This window comes from Vipera berus (assembly GCF_964194415.1).
Source record: "Vipera berus genome assembly, chromosome: 3".
NCBI lineage: Eukaryota > Metazoa > Chordata > Lepidosauria > Squamata > Viperidae > Vipera > Vipera berus.
In genome coordinates, this window is record NC_138204.1 from 63,116,494 (window position 1) to 63,135,047 (window position 18,554).

The 18,554-nt window shown below is 39.7% G+C and overlaps 1 protein-coding gene across 1 annotated transcript in view; it reads right to left on the reverse strand.

Moving 5' to 3' along the window:
• RAB3B (RAB3B, member RAS oncogene family) overlaps nt 1-13,342 on the reverse strand; it is a 71,823-nt gene extending 58,481 nt beyond the window's left edge. The window contains exons 1-2 of the mRNA XM_081323675.1: nt 13,169-13,342; nt 1,732-1,959 (exon numbers count right to left, since the gene is read on the reverse strand). Of these exons, the coding sequence (XP_081179801.1) occupies nt 1,732-1,959 (228 nt within the window). The 5' untranslated portion in view covers nt 13,169-13,342. The remainder of the gene's footprint in view (nt 1-1,731; nt 1,960-13,168) is intronic.
• Nucleotides 13,343-18,554: the final 5,212 nt, after the last annotated feature.

The following is an 18,554-nucleotide window of genomic DNA, read 5'->3' on the forward strand; positions in this document are numbered from 1 at the left end:
TTCAAGCACAAACAAATACACAAATCAGCAACAGGGAAACATCAGAGTCGGGTAGCCAAGAGCCCAGGTCCAACAGAGACAATCAGCCAAGCATAAATTCTGAAAAAGGGGTCCCTTGCAGCCAGAGCAATAGATACCCTTCTAGAATCCATAAGCCACCAAAATATCTAAAGGATTTTGTTCAGAAATAACAACAACTGGGGGGTAAGGGGTGTTGTGTATGTAAATAGTTGCAAGCAAGGGATTTTGCAGACTGCACCATAGCTAGGTTTGAGCGGGAGATTCCGGTGCAATCATTGGCTGCAGTTAGCAAGAAGCGGGAGAATAAACACCTCTGATTGGTTACAGTTCAAATAGTTCCACTATAAAAGGTTGCAACACTTGACAGTTGCCAGTTGACTTTGTGTATTCAATAAACTCATTCCTTGTTAAACCACTCTGAGTCCTCGTCTATCAGAACCAAACAATCATTGTTTCTACCAGTTTAGATCTTGTATACTTTATGTGCTATATTTTATCTATTTACTAATATTTATATGCTGTCTATGCATATTGGCACCTCAAGGTTATTTGTAAACAAGTGCAGAAAAAACATCGGGCTGCTGGAATCACAGACTTCTTAAAAGAAAGTTAAACAAGAAAATGTACAAGACAATATGAGATTCTGAGCAGCATCTGCTCAGAATTTCTTATTGTCTTGTACATTTTCTTGTTTAACTTTCTTCTAAGAAGTGTGTGATTCCAGGAGCCCGATGTTTTTTCTGCGTCTACAGTAATCATTTTGTAGGAAAGGGACTATAGAACATATTTTCTATCAATTTCCCCCTTTATTTGCCAGTAAAGCAGGTCAGGTGACCCCTGTCTCTTTCACATGCAAAGTTAAGGCAATGGCAGATAATGGCATCTCTCTGAAAAACAGATGGTGAACTTCCAAAACATCACAGCCTGGCAGAAGACAGAGCTATGGTGAAGGTTTCTAGGAGAGGAACTTGGAGATCTCCAACCTTTCATTGTGTCGGCTCAACCACAATCAGTAAGTAGACAAGAAGAATCCCAGGGTAAGGTAATTAGTGCCTCTACTGTCTATGGAGATTCTCAGTCATCCAGGTCATGTTCCAAAAGGCAATTGGAATTTATTTTCCTTGAGGAGGTTTTGCTTCTCACCCAAGAAGCTTCTTCAGTTCTTCAGTTCCAGAACAGAAGAAACTTCTTGGATGAGAAGTGAAACATCTTCAAGGAAGTCCAGTTGCCTTTTGAAAAAGCACGTTTGGGATAGTGCCTTTACTATTTTACAATGTAATGACATCATTCTCTAAATGCAATGTACAAGGCGGTAAATAAAGCACACAGCTTCCAAGTAAAGAATGAGGAAATATTCAGAAAGAAATACCAAATGCACCTGCTTACAATAAAGCACTGAAGAATATAGCATTCATATAGCTCCTTCCAAAAACCTAAAAGGAAAATTAACCAAGAAAATCCTAGGCACATCTATTGCTCACTGTAGAATCCAGATGCCCAAAGAAATGTTAAATGCAATTCCTTAATATTTAAAGGTTGCCCATCTTCTGCAATAGCAAGCAATGAATATAGCTTCAGCCTTCTGCTGAAATGAAATACAAGACAAGCAAATAAGCCTTATTTCCCACAATCAAGGAATCATCTGGAAATTATCCTGATCCCTTTAAATCTGCGCCCAGAGTAAATGGTTCGAGAATCATGGGTACTTACCCAAATCTGCAGTTTTACCCTCTTGTCATTCCTGTAAACAGTCTTCACTTTGAAGTCAATTCCCACTGTACTGACAAAGGCAGGTGTGAAAGTGTCATCAGCGTATCTGAAAAGGAAGGAAGTCTTGCCCACACTACTGTTGCCAATGATCAGGAGCTTGAACATATAGTCAAAGTTCTGGTCCGAAGCATCCTTGGGTCCATATCTGGCATCTGTTACTGAAGCCATCTAAAGAAAACAAGAGCATCGTAGACTAAACAAAGACAGCTATTTATTTCTACTTAGACTTATCAATCCAGTAGGTATGTAATGCAGGTTCTAGTCTCAAAGGAAAAAGGTGAAAGACTCTTTGGAGTCAATCTTGACTCTTTCCGTGACTGCATAATTATTTCCATGTGTTTTTCTTGCTCCCGATAGGAACATGATTTGTCTTTTTTTTTTCTGGGACACTGTAGAAAGCTAGGAAGATGGCCTTGGAAGAGACATTCAGAAACTCTTATGTAAACAAAAAATACAAAAAAGGTAAAGGTAAAGGTTCCCCCGCACATGCGTGCTAGTCGTTTCCGACTCTAGGGGCCGGTGCTCATCTCCGTTTCAAAGCCGAAGAGCCAGCGCTTGTCCGAGGACGTCTCCGTGGTCATGTGGCCGGCATGACTAGACACCAAAGGCGCACGGAACGCTATTACCTTCCCACCGTAGTGGTCCCTATTTTTCTACTTGCACTTTTACGTGCTTTCGAACTGCTAGGTTGGCAGAAGCTGGGATGAGTAACAGGCGCTCACTCTGTTACGCGGCACTCGGGATTTGACCCGCCAAACTGCCGACCTTCTGATCGACAAGCTCAGCGTCCTAACCCACTGAGCCACCGCGTCCCTCAAAAATACAAAAGCATACCTTAAATCCTGGGAAAACAGATAGACATTAAGAAGAAATTCAGAATGACTCCTCCTAACTCACTATAGTGTAAGAGGGAGGGAAACAAAAGCACAATCAGTGTTGCAAAGTTCTATTAGTATCGTCTATCTCAATAGAATAAGTACTAGTCTTCCTGTTGAGTTGCTTTCCAGATCTGATCTATCTTGTAAGACTGACAGATTCTTAGAGGAGATCCCTTTACATCAGCAGAACCTTAATTTAGACAGAAGCCCACTGATTCCAGCAAGTCTAATTCTAAGAATGCCACTCTTTGGATCTAACCCTCCTGTGCAAAAGCTGATGCCACATATTTATAAAAAATTATCCAGATAAGCTGTGAATACCTTAGAAATGAAGCTTACTCTCTTCCGTATAGGCTGAATTCGCCCTGTCATTTTGGCAAATATATGCTAAACATACAGGGGGGGGAAATCATCTAATGCTTACACATTATTGCAAATTATTTATGACAAGGATATAACTAGAAGGTCTGTTTTTTAATATATGTAGTATTGTTTCCTGGCTGGAGACAATTACTTCAAGTAACAGCTAGTCAAATACATAGAATCAATTGTGCTTGGAGTCATGCATAATATAGTCTGCAGGGAATTAAGAATATTTATTGTTTTATTGGGTCTCATTTTAGCAATGTATATAGATGCCCATCTCACAATACAGTGTCTCTAAGTATATTAAAGGATTAAAACTTAAACAAAAATACCTTACATAAAACAAATAATAACCAGAAGCAACAAATAAACATAAATCTACGCGTGAGATCTAAGAACATTGCACGTCTAACATTGGACTGGAACCAAACAAATCAGCCAATAGATTTGACTTAACCTTCTACCCGAAGGCCTCGGCAGGGGATCAACCGGCTCTTTATAAAAATCTAACAGACTCTGGACCATCTGGATTTATTTATTTAAAGTATGGCATATCATACATGGACTAGCAATACTAACATTTCGCCTTGATTAATAAAACACAATAAAATATCAATGTTAAAAAGATCTGCGTTCAAATACCAATGTCTGGGCCATCTAACCACTGAAGCACAGCATAGTTCATATTATATATATATATATATATATATATATATATATATATATATATATATATATATATATATATATATATATATATATATATATATATATATATATATATATATATATATATATATATATCAGATACTAGACTGGTGTTGTGATTCAGGGTCAGCCTGTGGGTTCGGCAGTTGGGTCGGACGATTCAGAGGAGGAGGAGGGGGGTGTTGGAGAGCTTGCTGAGGATAGTATTGAGGCTCCACACAGTCCTCAGCCAGGCCCCTCCCATCTGGTTACGACGCAGACCCAGCTGTGTGAGCCTGACAGCGTGGATGAAGATGACCCACAGCTGGCCCTGTTCAAGGACGCCCGACGCAGGAGGCAGTCAATCAGGAGTAAATAGAGGAAGGCAATGGGGCACCTCGGAAGGAGGCAGAGAGAAGCCACGCTCTGAACTGTTTAAAAGGGGAATGTGTGGGAGGGCTGGTTTGCTGAAGGCAACCGTTTGAATAGGTCCTGTTTCATGGTTCGTGTCTTGTTTTGCTCTGTTTGCTTTTGTGTCCATAAATTTGGCAGGCTTAGTTCCAGCCTCTTGCCTTCTTGTAAAGGGGTTGTCCCTGCCTTATCTGCAGGGCCGGTAGTAGGCTGGTACAGAACAACTGGTATATGCCCTCAGCTTACAATTTGACTTGAGACTCCTGCCATCTGGATTTATAGGTAAATGCAGTTTTATAGGCCCAGTGTTGCATATTCCCTGAAACTTGTAGATTAATTCCAATGATTCTATGTTGCATCCTCAAGTTTTTAAAAAAGGAATGGGGGCAGGTGGGAAGTGAAGCTTTGCAGTACTATAAAGGTAAATGTTTTCTTTGTCCAGTCATGCCCAACTAGAAGGTAGTGCTCATCTTCATTTCCTAGCTGAGGGAGTCAGCCTTGTCCGAAGACACTTCCATGGTCATGTGGCCAGCATGACGATATGCTGAGGTGAAGAAGCACTGTTACCTTCCCACTGAAGTGGTACCTATTTATCTACTTCCATTTGCATGCTTTCAAACTGGTGCAGCGCTTGGGTCATGAAACCAGGCTGTCAGTTTTCCAGCTGACAAACTCAGTGTCTTTAGCCGCTGAGCAATCATGCCCGCTTTGCAATACTATGAAGAGGTAGGAAAGCAAGAAGTGCATGCTTAGTTTGGTAGCAACCAAAAGTGTCTCACTGGGAGATATCAGGGTTGATTGGAGTGGTGAGCTTCTAGTGGGAGGGGAAAATGGAGAGTGAGGACAAATTATTTAATGGATCATTATTGGATCAACCGCAACATAATTTTAAAAATGGCTGTTGTTGACCATAGTAGAGAACATAGGAGCTGCTGGAAGGGTGGGGATGTGCCAGGCCTTCTAGCCAACTGGACCTGGGGTGGTCACTAGATCAGAAAGAAGTACTCTAAACCATCCCCCTGGAAGGGCTGAAGAAGGCCTAGGATGGAAAGAGTAGTTATGAACCAGCATTTGAATACAAGGGCGATGGGTGCATTTGTGATTGGCTATAAAGTGGGTGGAGGGTGACATCATCTGTTCCTGTACATATACAAAAATGGATGGCCAGTACTGACAGTGGAGCAAGCAGAAAGCGTAGATCTGCCCTTTGTTTTTCCTATTCAAATTCAGCGCACAGAATAACCTCCTAATTTCCGGCTTGTAAGAGACATTTCATTAGATATACATTTCAGGTTTTAAAAATGTTATCAGAGAAATAAACTACCGATCAGACCATTTGTGCTACAACGATGAGTCATAAAAAACATAATACATTTGGGGCAGCTAGCATAAACAAATTACACTGAGGGTACCATTCCAATGTGATAACATATTTCTCTTGTTCTAAGCTAGCAAATAAAGCACTTTTGCTCTTTCCATCTGCCTAAGTAGAAGCCAAAAAAAAGCAATTGTAAAGAGGTCAAAGCCAAGCCAGAGCTGGAAATCAAATGAAGCCCATAAATCCTATTTTGGCTTTGGCTAAATGTATTTACTAAAGCAATATTGCACCTGCAAGGGGATGATGAACACAATCACTTCAAAGGTATGTGAGTGGGTGGGTGTATACTGTGTATACTGTGATCTTTGTGGCATTGTCTCCTACAGAGATCATGACTAGCTGGAATGTACTGTAAAAATAAAAGTCAGTCTTCAGAAAAACTAATAGGCTGACCTTAGAATGGCATACAGTTAAGAAATGTCAGTCGATAATTTTAATTTTCCACCCTTTGATCATGTTGGTAATACATCATTTTAGGATCCTGTATTTTGGGAGATTTTAGCAGTTATTGAGATTTCGATACTGTTGATAAGATAGGAAATATTTCATCATGGCTATAGCAGGAGAAGATTAGATAGGAACCAGTGTTATTCTATTATCTCTGCTAAAAAAAACTAGCGGTACCAGATTCTTCATCTCCTAAGGAAAATTTGTAATCACTTTTTTCTTATTACAAGTACCTAAGCTCATTTTTCCGCATCCCTGCTTAGCATCTCTTTTCCCCCTCTTTTGCTTCATGCCTTCAGACTACAAGGGTATCTTGCAATTAGGATTGTATATAAATTAAACAGGGAGCCCTTTTTCTCTGAGGAACAAGATAAATAAATAAGTGCTAGAAATCAGAAATATTTATCTAGATTAATTTCTTTAAAAGAATGCATACTTTGGCTGTTCCAATATCTTTAAGCCTCACTGGTTTTTTTAGGAAAAAGAATCTACTAATTCAGGTTGCACTGCATTTTAGGTAACCTGGATGCTGATCAACAAAAATACCATGCCTCACAGTGATTGATACTAAAAGGGAAAAAAAACCCCTCTTAATATATGTGCAGAAGCCATAAACATTATTTGCTCATTGAACAGATACGGTACTTTGAAGCAGGGCTTTTTTTCTCATGCTCAGAACGGAGTTCCGGCACCTTTTTTGGATGGAACCTTGTAGGATAGGCAAGGCGGGTTGTATGACGTGTGAGTTCCGGCACCTTTTTCTTATACAAAAAAAGCACTGCTTTGAAGTATTCTCATCTTTGCAGAAAACTGTTGCAGGAATTGCTTACACAGCAAGCATGTCTGCATCGTATTCATACGTACAGAAATGGCTTACATGCTGTGACCCACATGCTTCTTTACAACCAAGTTTAGATATAGCAGTTATAGCCTTTTTATAATTGCCAGACAAACCTGATTAGCAAATTCGATTCATCACCATTCTAGCCACTGTCTATCCGTTGCAGAATGAAGGCCTCTTCTGCTTCCAACATGTACGCTCCTGGGCTTTCTTTTGCCAATTGGGCCTGCAATACTTGCTGATGTCATCAATCCATTTTGTTTCAGGTCTCTTTTCAGGGACATTTTTTTATCAGGTGGGATCCATCTATGACTGCCTTGGTCTACCTGCCATCAGGTCTTCTTGCTATGTGACCAGCCTGTTTCCATTTCAATTCTTTTACACTCTTGATGATATTGTATACATTTGTCTGTTCTCTAATCCAGAGGTCCCTAACCTTTTGGGCACCAGGGATCGGATCCGTGGTGAAAGATTTTTCTGCAGACCAGAGAGTATGTGGTTTTGTGTGCTGCCTGCATTCCACGGATGGGGCTTTGCTTGTTTGTGCAGACTGGTTGCTGGCATGCCACAGACTGGTACTGGTCCATGGAGTGGGGGTTGGGGACCCCTGCTCTAATTCATGTGCAGGTCTTTCTATCTTGTCTTGTAATGCCGAGTGTGCATCCTTCCATGGCTCTTTGCGCTACTCGTAGCTTTTCTATTGATTGTGAGGTCAGTGTCCATGTTTCACTGGCATATGTTTGAGTGAGCAGATAGCACACACTGATTGAAAACTTTTCTCTTCAGACATAGGGAGAGGTTGTTTTTGAAAATTACGCTTAGCTTGCCAAATGTCTGCCAACCACATTTAACACGCCACTCGATTTCCTTTATTGTATTACCTTCCATTGAGATTTGTTGGCCAAGGTATATGTAGTGGTATACTATGTCCAGCAAATTGGATTATCTACTACCATTTATGGCAGTCCAATTTTTTTTAAAAATAAAAAATATTTTTTATTCAAAAGTTAAATTCCTGTTTAACTCTATATTATCGGTTACTGTTCTTTAGACTAAGAGTTCTTGAAGATAGGTGACCAAAGTCAATCAATAAAAATCCCATGCCAACGAGATATTTTGTCTTGGCACATTTCTCTGTTATAACTCACTTCAAATTCTTTAATTTAATAATTACGATAAATTAAGGCTGTTATGCTACAAGCAAAGTTCTCTAGCTGCATATTCTTTTATTAGCAAGAATGCCTTTGGATTCCATATGGAATCCAGTTATAAATTATTTCATATGGACATCCTTTTCATTTTGTTTCTGTTTTTAAAAAAGGGCCATTATAAAAATTTGCAGCCCAATGCTTTGTTTACAGGTGTGTCCCCTATGCCAATAACAAAGGTAAATTATAATAGTAAGAGGACATCCTGGGGAATTACGTATGATAGAAAGAATCGTCACAATTCTTTTTGATAAAGGAATGTTCTGTAGGTAACTAGATGCCGTATAGAAGACACCTCCAGATGAGATGGGTGGCACATAAATGCAACAAACAAACAAACAAACAAGTACCTTCTCTTTTAGAGATATTTTATTCCTGCCTAGTTTTTCTATCACAGTAGCTGACAGAATCTCTGAACTTTACATTTTTGTATTGGGGAAAAGGAGACAACTTTAAGCTCTTCATTTATATCTTGTGCAACTGGAATAACTGGAATTTAATTAGGGACTGAAATAAATTTTAAGGATACAAAGGTGGCACATTGGATGTACAATTTCAGATAGAATCAGATTCTCTCTCTGAAGACAAGCACTTTCCCCTAACTTTCTGATTCCCCTAACTTTGGTTCTGACAACCGAATGTGGAAGAACATTCCAACATCAGGTCCAGGGATAGGCAGCCTCCAGATGTTTTAGACATCAATCTACATAAGCCTAAGTGAGAGAGACCTACAGCAAGAAATGTTGGGAATTGTCACATAAAATATTTGACCAATACCAGGCTGCACACTCCTGATCCATCTGCAGTAAAGTTTTTTTTAAGAGACTCTAGTCTTCCTCAACTTTGTGTTCTCCAGAGCAGAGGTCACCAACCTTTCTCAGTTGGTGGACTGGAGGGAAAGGGAGAGGGCAGCATTTTACGCATGCACGTGCACGCAACCGGGGCTGTGAGTACACATACAATGCAAAAGGGGTGGTGCTAGCGCCCACGTGATACTTGCTAGCTCTGCCCCATTCTTGCACGGCCATTTTCACATCCTGAGGCATGGCATTCTGTTTTGGCACCCTATTTTCACATCCTGAGGCACGGTGTTCCATTTTCACACCCCGCAGGGTGGCGTCATCTCATTTTTGCGCCCCACGGTACAGCGTCCAGTTTTCATGCTCCAAGGTGTGGCAGCGTCCCATTTTCTCACCCTGCAGCACGGTATCCCATTTTTGTGCCCCACAGCCACAGTGCTAGCACGAGTGGGGTATGTGTGTGCATATGTGTGCAGACTGGCCAGCCTGTCCCACGGCCGGTGGCCAATAGGCCACAGCCTGGTAGTGGGCTCTGGCTCACAGATTGGGGACCCCTGCTCCAGAGCATTCCAGCTTTCATTATTTTGGTCAGTATGGCCAACAGTTGTTTTAGAAGCTGGGGAAGAAATGTTATATCAGTAGGCATTGGTAATAAGAAGTTAGAAACCTATATACGTCTTTTCAGATTTTTCTTATTTATCAATAAAGGAGAATATTTGTAGCTCAGGGATGAAATGAGGGGTCCTTGGCGCTCTCTGAGCTTGGTTGTTTTTTGCAGACATTTCATTACCCAAACTAGGTATGGTGACATCATCACTGCTAGTTGGCTTGTTTGGCAGTTCCTTAATTAGGGTATTGTTTAGCTGATTTTGATCGGATGTTAATCTTGCTCATTTAGGTGCTGATTGCTGGTAGGGATGTGTTTTAATCTTTTTTGCTCCCTATTTGGCTTGTGATTGTCTCTTTTGCATATTATATAGATATTGTTTAGCCATCAATAGACACATAGACATAAACGGTGAAAAAATGCACATGTAACTATGTCATCAAGAGATGTTCCCTGGCAAAATGTTTCTCGCTCACTTACCCTGCCTCATTCACATTTTATACAAGATCCAAATAGCATGGTCTTTTGGATGTGATCTATGTAGTCCCTAAGAGTCAACAGCAAACTGATGACACATTCTGTAATCAGTTGAAATATTCTCCCTCCTGAATGTCCACAGATCTTGTTATTTACAAGAAAGTAAGCAGGAACTTCCTCCTTCTTTGATAAACTTCCACCCATTACTCCTTGTCCTGCCCTCTAGTGTCCTAGAGACCAAGTCAATCCCCTCTTCTTTGTCACAGCCCCTGAAGTACTGGAAGACAGTTTTCATGCTCCCCCTGATCTTTCTCTTTGATAGGCTGGACATAGCTAGGTCCATCAACTGTTCATCATATAATTTAGCCTCCAGATCCTTCATCTGTTGCTCTTCTGGGCACATTTTCCAGTGTCTCAGCATTTTTTTGGAACAGGGTGACCAGTACTGGGTGCAGTACTCCGAGTGTGGTCTCAGCTGTGCAGTGTAAAGTGGTACTATCACTTCTCGTTATCTTGACACTATCTTTCTATTGATGCATCCTAGGATTGCATTGGGGGTTTTTTTTGGCAGCTGCAGCTTACTGCTGGCTCATACTTAAGTGATGGTTCAGTGTCTCTGATATTATATCTGCCAGTCCTTCAAAATCCTGGGATGTAAACTATCTGGTCCAAGTGATTTGTATTCATCCAGGTGAATAGGTGTTGTCTTACTAATTCCTTGCCTATTTTGACTTGTATACTTGTTCTATGTCCGTTGGTGTTGCTTTTGATAGGTTGGGCCGTTTCTTCTTTCGGCATAAAAGGAAGAGGTTTCTAGTTTTTATCTATTTCACTTTCCCTCTGCCTTGCTCCAAACTGTCACTTTGCTGCAGAAGTGTCACCAATTACATCAAACAGATTTCTAGGCAACAGAGCAGGTTGAAGGGGAACATAGAGAAGATCCTCTTCCCCTTTTGCTGGTTTGGGAAGTGAACAATCCAATTTATGGTGTTCTTGTCGACATCATCCTAGATCCAACCCAATATTTTCACTGAATGCCAACATATACAAATTATTTAGTGATATGGCATATTCCAGTTATAAACTATTATCAATGTAACTAGAATGTGTTTATATATTGAAGCAACAGAGATACAATATTGATATATAATATTATAACATCAACCATCTTATTCTGAGTAACTTAGGAAATGATTGAGAAACTTAATGTTATGGCAGGAAGTCTGTTGTACTTCCTGGCCATTGACTTCTGGGTCTTATTTTGCCTCCTTTCCTTTTTCATCTGCATAAACTACATTGGAAGAGGCCATGCAGAGGTTTTTGTTGAAGAGTCATCAATATGTCTATGCAAAAAGTGTCATTTATCGGTCTTTATCTATTAACCTAGTCTCAGGGATGAAATGAAAAATTAGATCAGGCATGTATATATAATTATGGGATGAGTAAAAGTCAAGAAGCTGAGGCTTAAACCAGATAAACAGAATTGCTGCGAATGTTGAAATCCACTGCTCTGAACTGAAATATGAGATTTCTGCCAGATAGGGTGACTTTCTATGAACAGTACTATTCATAAGTACAAATCATGTTGGTTATCAGGAATACATTTTAAAGCCCTTGGTTGGCCAAGTAAGTCTTTACCTAGGAAAAAAAGAGATTGCCACAATTATTAACTCTAATCTGCTGGTACTCATACTAATCTACTATATTACATTCTTCATATTCCTCTTCCTTTGAGATGCTAGAAGGCTTCTATTTTTCACTTCTTTGCTCTTTTCTCATAAGGAATATCATCTCAGAAAATTTCAAATATATACTGAATAGTATATAGAATGCTATATTCATATTAATAGACATGCCCTTTGTTTCAGAACTCTGCAAAGAGGTCCTCCTTGCTTCAGAAATTCTACTGCCATTTCAGTTTCAATATGGCAAACCTCCTGTGCATTATTTTTGGATGTCAATTCATGCTTTACTCTTGGGATCAATTTTCACTAATGTTGTTCAGCATCTTCATAGTATGTCTTGTTTTTTCACTGAACCTTGCATATTTACACAAAGCATTAAGATGCACAATACATATAATTTATGAATGGAATTTAAAGTTTCTGCACTGCATACCCTATTTTGGAAAACAAATAAGGCCTCATTCAAAACAAGGACAGGTGATTATCAGGAATCATAGCAATCAATCATTTCAAATGTAGTGCTTCACTGTTGCTTTTTTTTTTGAAAAGAAATCCAGGTGTGATTCACTTTCACCATGAGAAATCAAGAACAAACAAAGATCTGAATGTGTAATATTACAAATACTGCTAATGCTGGCTATTACAACCAAAACAGCCTATCTGGAAAACAAAATAGCCTTCAGCTTGGTGCTTTCCAATCTTATCATCCCTTTTTTGAATGGTCACAGTCTAGGTTACCCAATAAGTCTGGATGGCATCAAACTATAAAAAAAATGATTCTAAAATGACAATGAAAATGGCAAAGCACAATCCCTTCACACAATTTGGTACCCTCTAGAGAGGTTTGGACAAACAGCCAACAGAGAAATGGAATTGGATCAGTCACTTCTTGTTGCTGCTGTTGCTTGCTAGTTAATACCTGATTCATTTCCCAAAGAACAAAAATGAAACATTAAATGTACACCAATCCACTGGATACTCTTTAAAATGTACTAATTTCTTAACAGTATTTAACTGGATTCACTCTGCTATGCCTATGTAAGGGTGTAATTTCAATGCTTCTCTCAACTTTGACATCACATCTTCAGATGGTCCAATACCGCATTTGATCTCACCAAAAGAATGAGCCTAAAAAATAATAATAATAACAAGCCGCTTCTGGAAACCAAATATTTAAATTGGAAAGATCCATGCCTCCCTGTCATTTCAGAAAGAGGAATAAGTAGCTTTGAGGCACTCTGCACGTTCTCAGAGGCACTCCCATTGCCGGCTCTTTTTAAAGTTCATCCCTGAGCCCAGCAACCTGGACTACAATTCGAGACAACTTCCTCTTAAGCCACGAGAGACACGGGTCTTGAGAAAGACCGGCTCGTCCCTTATTTCTTCTCCTCGCTTGGCGAGTTAGTAGTATCAGCTGCTGTTAGTAGTACCAGCTATTTCCAAGCGGTCCTTTCACACATGCATATAAATACCACGGACAGTTCCTGCTGTTGCCGGCCGATCGCGGTGGGAAGCACCGGCGGAGCCAGCCTCCCCTACCTCGTCCGGGAACGGAGAAAGTTTGGTGGGAGCGGAACGCGGCGCGCTCTTACCTTGGGCGCAGAGGATGGAGCCGCTCCTCGCCCGCAGCGAAGAAGAAGAACCGAGATCAACCAGGGGCGGCGGCGGCGGAGGTTGGAGGTTTAGCCGGGGTCGAGCCGAACAGGCGTCTGGCCGAGGCGAGCGCGTGTCCAGCTTAGCAACACATTCAGAGCGGCTCCTCCGCGCCCGGGAAAGGAGACGGCCGTCAGGGCGGAGCTACCGCAGGCCGCCCCCGCTCTCGCCCTCAGCGGGAGAAATAAACGGGGCCTTTCTGGGGCCAGCTTGTCCTTCTCTCACAGCGATTGTGGCCCCACCACATCATGAACCCCAGGCTAGCCTATTTCGTCTGAGCCTGTGGGTGCGAGCCCAGCCCCTGCGCTTCCTTTCTGATTTAATGTGTTATGCGGAGTCCAAAAAGCAGGCTGAGTAATCCCACACACACACACACACACACACACACACACACTTCAGGTGTAATCCTGGCATCCCTGGGCTGCCGTTTGTCTGTCCGTCCGTCCATCTGTTTATTTATGATCGATTTTTTTTATAAAAAAGAACGTGTTATTTGATTGATTTGTGTCAATCTGCCCATCTCCTCTAGAGGTATCTGTGGAACTAGTAATCTCTCTCCTTTCTCCTCCAGTATGCAGAAAACAAACAGGTTCGTTGTCAAAGAGCAATTAAGTTAATATAAATACATCACACACACAATTTCCCAACAATTTCCCTGCCCCCTGTTTAGCACCACCTGACTGAATTTAAGGCCCAGGTCCTCGAGTTTGCTGGACTACCAAATCTGAGGAATTTGGGGGAGGGAGGGGGGGGTTTCAGACTGGATTCCAGCAACAAGAATTTGGGGTGCACTCAAGCAGGCAGTAGCAGGGAGATTTTTGTCTCCACCGATACCCATATAAGTCACAACCCACACTTAATAGGAACGATTAAGGTTCTTCCACAGATCAGCAAAAAAAAAATGTCTTACTTAAAACACAGCCCTCAGTCTTTCCCCTAGTGATACCTTCTCACACATCTGATAACCATGGGAATAGGGTTGCCCTAGATGGGCCCATATTCTGATTTTTAAAAACATGTGTCTCTCAAGAACACAATTACTGAATAAAGTTCTACCAGTTTTCCACATCCCCAATTATTTCAGGTGGGTTTAATGTTTTTTTTTAAGCTAGCCCCACAGCTTTTATATAGTGAAAGAAACTCAGGTGTTCTGAGCAGATGCAAAGAGAATAGATATTCTCACCAGCTCCCTGTGATATAAAACTTAAGATAAAGGCTTCTAGAAACCAGAGGATGTGACTTTTCAAGTAAGGGGAATGTACAGTGTGTGCAAATGAATATACACATACATATAAAATATACATAAATAACCCCCTCATGTTCACATATGATACTTTTTTCTTTTGCAAATATGCTTAAAGAAATCTATTAATCTGTTGATCTGAGGTCACTCAGAGATGTTAAAATACAGTATTTCCAACATTTCCCATCCAAATTAGGTGGCAGAGGAAGAATGCTTGGCCCTAAAGTAGTATAAGTAGTCCTCACCTTTCAGCCATTTGTTTGGTGACTGTTCAAAGTTACAACAGCACTGGAAAAAGTGACTTATGACTGTTTTGCACACTTACAACCTTTGCATCATTCCCATGGTTACATTATCAGAATTCAAGTGCTTGGCAACTGTTAAGCATTCATGACAATTGCCCTCTTCCTGGGTTGTGTGACCACTATTTGTAACCTCCCCAGCCAACTTTTGACAAGAAAGGTCAATTGGAGAATCAGGATTTGCTTAACAACAGCATGATTATACTTAATGACTACAGTGATTCACTTAACAACCGCATCAAAATAAGGTGTGTTTACATTACTAGGTATCGGAGAAAATTGTGTAAGGGGAAAGGAGGTTATTTAGCAATATGAAAATGAGAAATTTTAAACGTTTAATTTTAATATCAATGTGAAATTAAAGCTGGAAAAATATATAAGGTGTTTGATGTTTTAAAGATGGAATGTTAAAATATAAAATATACCAAAGTATTGACAAATATAAGAAAACTATTAAATGACTGATGGATAGCAATGAGAAATGTTAATTTAGATAAGAGATAATATGTATTAAAGGAAACAAGAGAGAGGAAGTATTGGTTACAACAATTTGGAGATTTGTAATAATATGTATTTGTCTGAAATGGAACTATTGTAACCCAGACACCATGTTGGTTTTTAAAGATATTATTGTAATATTGGAAAACTAATTAAAAAAGAAAAAAGAAAAAAATGTATACAGCAATTGCAATGTTTTAAGGTTGATTGTGCCATCTGGTGGCAAGTAAAGAGTATTCTAATCCTGAATGGCTTTGAACCAAAACTGTTTCAAAGACTATTTCCATGTTTATAACCTCTCCTGGTGATAATCTGTTTTAGAATATGCTTACTTGGCATGCTTAACCATGTCTAATTTATATTAGAAACTATGGTTAAACAAATCTATTGTTTATTACATATTAGGTCAATTTTCTGGGTTCCTACGGGGACATGGTGGCTCAGTGGGTTAGGACGCTGAGCTTGTCGATCAGATGGTCGGCAGTTTGGCGGGTCGAATGCCGAGTGCCGCGTAACAGAGTGAGCGCCTGTTACTCGTCCCAACTTCTGCCAAACTAGCAGTTCGAAAGCACGTAAAAATGCAAGTAGAAAAATAGGGACCACTATGGTGGGAAAGTAACAGCGTTTCATGTGCCTTTGGTGTCTAGTCATGCCGGCCACATGACCACGGAGATGTCGTTGGACAAGCGCTGGCTCTTCGGCTTTGAAACGGAGATAAGCACCAGCCCCTAGAGTTGGAAACGACTAGCACACATGTGCGGGGGAACCTTTACCTTTACAATTCATCATTAATCAACACTCTAGGTTAAAATATGGCTGGCTGATTTATGGTTAAGTATGCCATACTTTTCTTTTCAGGGCTATCACTAAAGCTGACTAAACAGGTTGTTTTTCAGTGGTGGCCTACACATGAGAATTTTCTTCTCTAAAGCTCCACCTGCCCTTTCTCTTTCAATTTTTAAGCAGACACTCCCAAGGATTTTTTATACTAATTAGTCCATTGAGGTAGAGGTAAGCTACATACCGGTATCTGTTCCCAGGCATGACTAATATACTATGCTTTTAAAGCAGCTGTTTTTAAAATTATAACCTACCTCGAGTAAACCTGTTCCAGGAATATTAAATTTGCTACACGTACCAAAACCAAGACTTCAAGATTTCATTCACTTCCATAAGCTTATGTTCTCAAATACCACTATTGATCTCAGTAGGTAGTATACGCTAATGTGGTTACTTTAGTTTTGGTAACTGGTGGCTTTTCTCTCCCTTCAAATTAGGGTTGATTCCTGACTTGAAGGGAGAAAAAATCCACCAGTTACCAAGACTAATAACTGCCTGGACTGGTCCTTGCACTTTTCTTGGCAATATTTTTGTAAGAGACTAGCCATTGCCTTCATGGACTCAAGAGAGGGTGACTAAAGGGTGACTAAAGTCACTTAACTTGTTTAATGCCTAAAGGCAAAACTGAAACTCAAACTTTTGGTTTCTAGTAAGGTAAAGGTAAAGTTTCTCCTGCACATGCGTGCTAGTCGTTTCCGACTCTAGGGGCCGGTGCTCATCTCCGTTTCAAAGCCGAAGAGCCAGCGCTTGTCCGGGGACATCTCCGTGGTCATGTGGCCGGCACAGATGCCTTACCAATACACCAAACTAATTCTCTGCTTAGTGTCTTGTGAACCTAATTGACAGAACTGCTACTTAAAAATATGTCATGACATCAGCTCAGACAAAGCAAAAGTTCCTTCAGAAAAATAGTAGAGTTCAAATTATGCTTAAAGAAGCTTTGAAATATATGTACTTTTCTCAGCAAAATCACATTTGACAAAAATATCATCTTATTCCCCAATATATAGAGGTCTGCTAAACTACAGAAGATTAAAAACATGAAATAATATCTTGGATAGGAAAATTTTTATTAAATGCATCAGATTAAGTTGTTATTTTAAGTACTGAACTGAAGTACTGTGTATTCACAATGCCTACAAATTGAATTGCTTTCGAATTTAGTCAGCACTCACAAGGCAATGTCAATGAACTTTTAAACTACTTTAAAATAGAACTCAGTTAAGCTAATTTGAGAGGAGCACTAGATACCAAAATTATGGCAGAATTTATTTATATCATTATTTTTGTAAATAACTGAGGGTGGTGATCAAACACAATACTCCTTCCTCCTCCTATTTTCCCTACAACAACCTTGAGTGAAGAAATGCACATGTAAGTTAATTACTGCTCACACACCTTGCCTTGTTCACTTTATGCAAGATCCAAATAGCATGGTCTTTTGGATGTGATCTATGTAGTCCCTAAGAGTCAACGGTAAACTGATGACACATAATCTGTCAAAATATTCTCTCCTGAACATCTACAGTCCTAGTTACTTACAAGAAACTAAGCAGGAACTCAGATTAGTTGGAAAAAGCTGAGTGATGCCACTGAATTCTAGCCAGTACATAGTGTATTTCTAGCTTGTATTCAAGGAATTAAATGCCCTTGAAAAAGACCAGTTCCTGTGTAATAAAGTAGCATATGAACCTTGTTACTGTTTACATCACCTTTAAAAACATTTTTTGTTCATGACAAAATGGGAGTCCACACTTCATGACTGCTTGAAATAGAGTAAGAAATATCCCACCATATATTTCCACAATTAGCCAGGTTATTGGAACACCTTAAGTAGAAAAATTAGACAACCCTTTTTGCTGTGGTAAAACATCATAAAACAAAATCAACTCATCATGCACTGCCCTTTCAATACCATTCTACTTTCACTATATGGCAGATCTTCTGACAAGAATTAGTTTTAGACCTGTTCTCCATATTTCACTGAAGAAAAGTCCTTCAACGTTGAGAATTTTGCATTAGCATTTTCACTATTGGACAGAAAGCTATTTTTAAACTACAGATATGACTAGGCATAACCTTTAAGGAAATAAAAAATAGGCACTCCTCAGTAACATAACTCATATGCTGAAAATAATTTCTTTTTCTCAAAATGAAAGGAAAAATAAACAAAAATTAAATATAAAATTTATTGTTCATTGTCCATCAGTACAAAAATACAGAATAGCATGCTGAAATAAGGCAACTACCATAACATTCAGTGAGATACTTTTTTTCTTCCATTGATGAAAAACTTGAAAGATGAATGCACAAATACATAAAAACCAAAGTTCATTTAAATCAACCAAATGAAGTAACAGGCAATTGTATCAGGAAAAAGTACACATAATCATGTAATTAGCATTTGTTTCATTCTATTCATGGAGCAAGCAAGAAAATGAG